The 6,704-nt window shown below is 41.4% G+C and overlaps 1 protein-coding gene across 1 annotated transcript in view; it reads right to left on the bottom strand.

Moving 5' to 3' along the window:
• Positions 1-6,704, bottom strand: part of LOC102373562 (sodium channel protein type 5 subunit alpha-like) — an 83,281-nt gene that overhangs the window by 24,646 nt on the left and 51,931 nt on the right. The window contains 4 exon segments of the mRNA XM_025203377.1: positions 1,530-1,650; positions 1,918-2,061; positions 2,786-3,232; positions 6,326-6,679. Of these exon segments, the coding sequence (XP_025059162.1) occupies positions 1,530-1,650; positions 1,918-2,061; positions 2,786-3,232; positions 6,326-6,679 (1,066 nt within the window).

The following is a 6,704-nucleotide window of genomic DNA, read 5'->3' as shown; positions in this document are numbered from 1 at the left end:
GCGGGAACTCCTTTGCACTATGCATTTCTGAGATGCAAAAGAAATGCACCATGCAAAGAAAGCTACAAATTGGCGGGAAAATTCTCCGTTGCACCGGAGTTCTCCTCTGCAGCAGAGAACTCCACCGTGCAAAGAAGCTGCAATTTAGCGGGAACATAATTTAGCAGTGCCAAAGCACACACAAAACAAAAACTCACAACTTTGGGTTGTGACACAAAGAAATCCTGGTAGCTTTAGGGGTGCTGTGGAAAAATGAGGTCGTTAGGGGAACACAAGGCAGAAAGTAGGTATTGAAAAGAAGCCGGGGTGGGGCAAAACCCAGATCAGTCTGAGTTCAGGGAGGCTACCTTTTGGTCTCTGCAACAATGGTCAGATGTTTAGGAAAGGCCGCAAGACTACTTGACCTCAGTTGTCTTCCTGCCTAGAGCAGTGTGGGGGCTAGAACGATGATCTGCAAAGTCCCTCCAGCCCCTAACAATCTATGAATCAAGTCCTGCAGGTAACATTAAAAATGTATATTTTCTTCTAATGAAAATGACAAGATTTTTGTTAATGTTAGCGTTTTAACATGTATTGAGAACAAATACAAAAGAAAATGTATGAAGCTAAAAGTGGGTTTCCAGGCTTATCGTCCTAAAAAAAATTCAACCTATGGTGACTAATTTCTGTATGTATTTTGCATTTATTTTGCCAATTACAGAGCTGTGTATGAAAAAGGTAAGGGTTTTTATCCTTATTTATTTTATTAGCCTTCTATGCCTCCCTCCCAAAAAGAGTTTCAGGGTGATTTACAATAAAACCAGCTAAATTATAAAGAAGGATAAAATATTAAAATATAATATGAATTAGAGCAGAGTTTCCCAAACTTTTTCTTATTGTGTACCCCCTTCCAGATGTACCACAATACCCATGTACCCTTACTAGAATACATTTTATAATTTAACCCTTGAATTCCAATTATTATTATAATGAAAATTAAATCCACCATTACACAATTTTTCCTGCATACCCCTGAGATGTCTTGTGCACCCCCAAGGGTATGTGTACCACCACAGTTTGGGAACCCCTGCACTACAGCAAACTTACCAGGCAATGCCCTATAACTTAACAGCTGAAGGCTGGCCCAAGTACAAAGGTCTGACAAGGCTTCTGAAAGATAACTGGGCTTGGGCTCTGAGGAACCATTAGGGGAAGGGATTTCAGAGCTGAAGAGATAGTGCTGAGAATGACCTCCCAAGTGTTTTCACCAAATACACTTGGTGCACAGGTGGTATTTGCAGGAGGTTGTTCTCAGCTGCCCTTAGGGATCATAATGGAACATGAGGAAGAAGTCAGTCCCATTGCCATGTAGAGCTCTGACCATTTAGGGACTCACATGTCAAAGCCAACACCTAGTAAAGCATTCATTTAATAACTATTCTGAAAGTAGATAGGTGTTCATTGACCTGTGTCTGTGCATTAATTAAGAAAACAGGCAATTCTGGACTTGTTCTCCCATAGTCATTGTAGTGCAATGAGCAGATCCTTACCATCTGGAAAACAGTTATTTGGTTCCTTTAAGTTTTCAGACAATTCAGGGATCTGTTTGAGAATCTCATCTGGATCAGTCAGATCTACCGTGCTGGCTTCAGAGGAGCTGAAAACATCAGACTGCAACAGAAAAGATTTATTAATTTGTTCTTATGCAGCCATTGTCCTTTAAAATAAACTGAATAAGTACCTTGGTGAATAGTTATACAGTGAGAGAACTATTAACACAAAATAAATAGAAAACGTGTGTGCATTAAATACAAAATTAAAATACATTATTTCTTGATTTGTGGTCTTTGTTAAATTACAAAAAAGACCTGTAACAGAAATATACAATGGAGACTGACCACGGTTGAAAGCTTCATGTTAGATAATTAACTGTATTACCTCTTTTTGTTCTAGTGATGGTGACTCAACTTTCCATTGTCTACCTATGGAAAACTCACTTAAGTCTTCACAGGAACCCTCAGATCCTTTACTCCAACCTGCTGGGCTTTTACAGTGCTCTCCCCTCTGTCTCAGATGGTTTTCCTGTTGGAGATAATCTTAGATAGATTTTCTCATTGATAGTCTCTCTTTTTTTATAGAGAGAAGTTGGGGAAAATTTTCTTCGGTAACTGTAAAATAAATTAAGGAACTTGCAGTTCAACATCAGGTCTAAGTGAGGAATTAAGTGCAGCTATGTAACAGGATTCAGAACCAGAAGAGGAGATTTTAGAGTGAAAGCCAGTCAAGACTCCATAGTTAGATGTGAATTGTAAAAATTCAGAGAAACCTAAAGGAAATGGATTTTATATGTGATAGTATAAGCGTGAAAGGGAGGTTTCATTTTAACCCTTCTATCTTGTCTGAGAAAGAGGGGGTCCTTATTAAAAGTTCATACTTTGAGCTCCTGAAACAATATACTTTATTTGGGAAATAAGTCTCTTCCTCTGCCAGGTAGCTAAGACGAAATACAGACTAGGAGATTTCGAGGTCAGAAGGGACCACCATGATTATCTAGAAAAAAAGCTTGCATAATACAAATCATCTAATTGCACTCATTAATTCTTGTCTCAAGCCCAGCAATATATAGTCTCTCATTTAGACATACAAACTTGATATATATTTTCCAAGTGATAAGAATTTAGCACTTTAAAGATTTCCACGCTTTTTCCTGGATGGGCTTTTCTGTCTTCCTTCAGATGGATCATGTTATGTCTGATTCCTAAGCGCACTCTCATATCAAACATATTATCCCGGTCTAGCTTCTTACCTGTTTATTGTATTCTGTTTCTGTGCATATGCTGTATTTATCATCATGTTCTTCATAATCCTCACTAATCTTCTCTGCCTCCGCAATAGGGACACAGATAAATACATTAGGGTTAGTGATAAAGTCTTCGAACATGCTAAGCGAGCACTGGTCTTCATTTCTCTCAGTCCCATGATTTCTGTTATTTTCCACACAATTTTTCCTTTCATCCACAGTCACCACACACATGTTCTGGGAAGTTAATTCCATCTTCTTTTTGAATGTTTTTTTTGCATGCCAGAGTTTTCCACAGCAACAATCCCACATTGCATATTTTACCAAATAAACTGCCCGGCGGATCCGAGCCATTGCAATCCGGAGGTTGTTCATCTCTCTGTCATCTTCTGCCGTCTGCAGGTTGGTGGCACTGAAGGAGTTCAGCAGCAACGCAATGAACAGGTTGAGAACCTGAAAAATAATTGAAGTGAAAAGAAAGCTGTGGTGATCGATTGGAGATGTAAACAGAAGCCCTGAGGATTAAAATTACTTTCTAAGCAATTTGTTTGTAAGATGCCAACAATAACAAGACAACATGAAATGCTGAATTTTTTTTTGCGAGTTATGTTTGATGCAGCCTATCTGACACCAATAAAAATATGTTTCCATGATCCTAAACAAAAATAGTGACCTTTTCTTCAAAGCAAATAAACATCTCAAAATTTAACCCAAATACCTTTTATAACAAAAAAAAATATTGATAAATTGTGGTCATTTTTATATAGCTGAGGTTAAACTGAATACTGCTCATCAAGCATGCATTCAGCCTCTCTGTTAGGTACAAGGGTCATACTGCATCTTCCCCAAACTTCCAGCATTTACTCTCTGCATGCCCAATAGTCTGATCATTTACAAAAAAAAAATATCTTTGAGTTTGTGTGTCAAAATTATATCATAAATTTGATCTTTCAAGAAATTTAGCACATCGTATCAGGCCTCCAGTGCCATGCAGAGATACCCAAAGCTAGTTACCAGCACGACAGCTCATGCACAGGAGTCTAAACAGAGCCAGACAGCATTGTGATGAGATATCTGAGCTAACTCGGAAATGGAAGCACTATAGCAGCATTAGCACCGTTCTGCCCCTAGGTCTGGAGTTAGGATGTGCGAACCAGAGTATCTCTGCATGGTGCTGCCTTGAGTCTGCTCTCAAGTGGACTTCCTACACAGAGCAATGTCTACACTGTGGCATCAGCGTGCTCCACACAGGATGCCATTCAGCATGCCTCACCCTATCAGTTCCCTCTCACACACTTGAAATTATACTCACAAGACCCCTCCAGGGCTATCCCCAGCGGCTGCCTTCAAGCATGCTGCAAACTAAGTCTTATGCTTCAGTGGTGTATTCCTGGGTTTAGAGTGTGCAAGCAGGACTGGGTGAATCAGGAAAGCTTAGGTGCGTCTTTGCTGGGGCACGCTGATACTACCATACAGACAGTCCCTAAGGCCCCAGCAGTTCTAGGCTCTACGCTTGTAGGTATCCAGAAGGCTGCTGCAATCATCATGTTCCCAAGCTGTCTTTTTGATCTTGTCATCTCTCTCTTGGAATCCTTTTGGCTTCCCGCAAGCTTCTTCCCTAGTTATACTGACACTACAATTGGGTGATAGCATTGCAACATGGGTAGACATGCCAAGAAAGCTATAATCTCTGAAACTAAGATACCAGCAGCAGTGAAACTAGCAGCATGGGCATCAGGGCTGACCATACCAACCCACAAAGGCCCCTACATATTTACTTAGAAGCTGACTTCAGTGCTGCAGCAACGTAACCACACACAGTACCCGAGCTCGTAGACTGCACCTAGTTTGGGTACTCTGAAGCATGCTGCAATTATCCCTCACTTGCTTTGTGGAGACACTCTTTGTTGCACCAAGCAAAAGTTACTTTCTTCATTTTCAAGACCCTTTATAGTCAATTCCCACACTGCTTAGTCAATTCTCATCTTGCTGCCTGTGATAGGTCCACGATGCCAGCCTTCTTTGGTATTTTGTTAAATTTTCAATGGACACTTGGTACTTTCCTTCCTGTAAATATATGCAAATCTTGTATACTTAGGGACTTACCAAATTTGTGATTTCTTGATTTCCGTGAAAATCACGAAATTGGTAGGACCCGCACGAAAAATCCCAGTCCTCATGAAAAAGTGCTGGGACCACGAAAAAGCACAAAGACAGCCCGCAAGTGGGGGGAGGGGAGGGAAGAACATTGCAAAAATGGAAAACGGCACAAAGACCCTGGCATCCTGAAGCATGGGGGGAGGGAGACAGGGGAGGTTTTCATGGCAGGATGCAGCAGACCTCTGATTGGTCAAGGGGCCTCAGAAATCCTGCCCCTCCTTAGAGACTGACAGATGGCCATCTGGTCCTGAAAGTCCCGCCCCTCCCCAGAGATTGATAGGTGGCCACCTGTCAATCTTTGGGGAGGGGCAGGACTTCCAGGGCCCCTCAGCCAAGCAGAAGTGTGATGGTGCTTTGGGACTGCAAAATCTAAAGGCAGCCACTGTGAATTAGATAAGTCCCGACTATACTATTACAAGGTAAGAAGGGCCATCCTGGGTGGCCTGAAAAAGGGCACTCTGAGTCTGAAAGCTTGTCTAACATCTCTCCCAGCTATACAGTTGGTTCAATAAAAAATATCACCACCTTGCTTCTAGCAGATTTCCTGGACCATCACAGTTACAACACCACCCCAACCGTGAGACATACTGGGTCAGAACAATGGTCCATCTAGCCCAATATCCTGTCTCCAAAAGCGGTGTACCAAATCCTGGAAAATGCACAGGAGCCAAAAGGAGGATTCTCAAATTTATACATGGGATTCTGGAGGGATAGGGTCACAGGCCAACAGGCTAAATGGGATCGAGCAAACATTAAGGTACATACACTTAGAATATACCTAACCGACAGTAGCTGGTGTGCTGAGACCTGTCATGCTGACTGTCTCCTTGTGTTCTCTCCATCTTTTGGCCCTGGCCTTATACCTAACATAGGTGGTAAAGTCTTTGGAGGCTGGCACTACTTTTTTCTAGCCAGCATTTGTTCAGTGTCTGTCACTAAACAGGATGACAAGCTGACCGGGAACACCCAACATGGATTCTCCAGAAGCAAGTCCTTGTGCAACCTGACTTTCTTTTATGATAAGCTGATGGCCTTTGCAGGGTGAGCAGTGGATGTGAAATATCTCAACTTTGTCCGCTGCCTAGAAAAGAAAGGTCTTGGTCCACAAGTAGCCCCACAGTTATATAAATAACTTTAAAATTATGCCTAAATAGTAACAGGATTGAAGGATGGAGAGGAGATAGAGGCTTACAAATTTAAGTGACACGCTATTGAAAGAGTTTTACTTTAAAATCTGAATATCAGTTCTGAAGGCATAAACACAAATGGGTTTTCTGGAGTATATCTAGAAAACCTTGTGGGAGATTTATCATCACTGCTAGAAAGACAAGTGAATATTTGTAATACTGTTCATGCAATAGAAAGAGAAAAATATGGGAATCTTACCACTAGGTTTCCTATCACCATGACCAACAAGAAGACACAAAGGCACATTGGTTCTCCAGCCACCACCATACAGTCCCACATGGTTTCAATCCATTCTCCACACAGAATTCGGAATACAATAAGAAATGAGTGGAAAAAATCACGCATATGCCAACGTGGTTGGCAGTCCTTACTTATTAGCCAGCAGTGCTCCTTGTAGTATTTCCCAAAAAGTTGCATTCCTACTACAGCAAAAATAAAGACTATGATTGCCAGAACCAGGGTGAGGTTCCCCAGGGCACCAACGGAGTTGCCAATGATTTTAATGAGAGTATTTAACGTTGGCCAGGACTTTGCCAGTTTGAAGACCCTCAGCTGTATAACAACACAAAACATAATA

The sequence above is a fragment of the Alligator sinensis genome, unplaced genomic scaffold (assembly GCF_000455745.1).
Source record: "Alligator sinensis unplaced genomic scaffold, ASM45574v1 scaffold885_1, whole genome shotgun sequence".
Classification (NCBI taxonomy): Eukaryota; Metazoa; Chordata; order Crocodylia; family Alligatoridae; genus Alligator; species Alligator sinensis.
The sequence above is the reverse complement of the archived record's forward strand: the minus strand, read 5'-3'. Positions and strand labels throughout refer to the sequence as shown.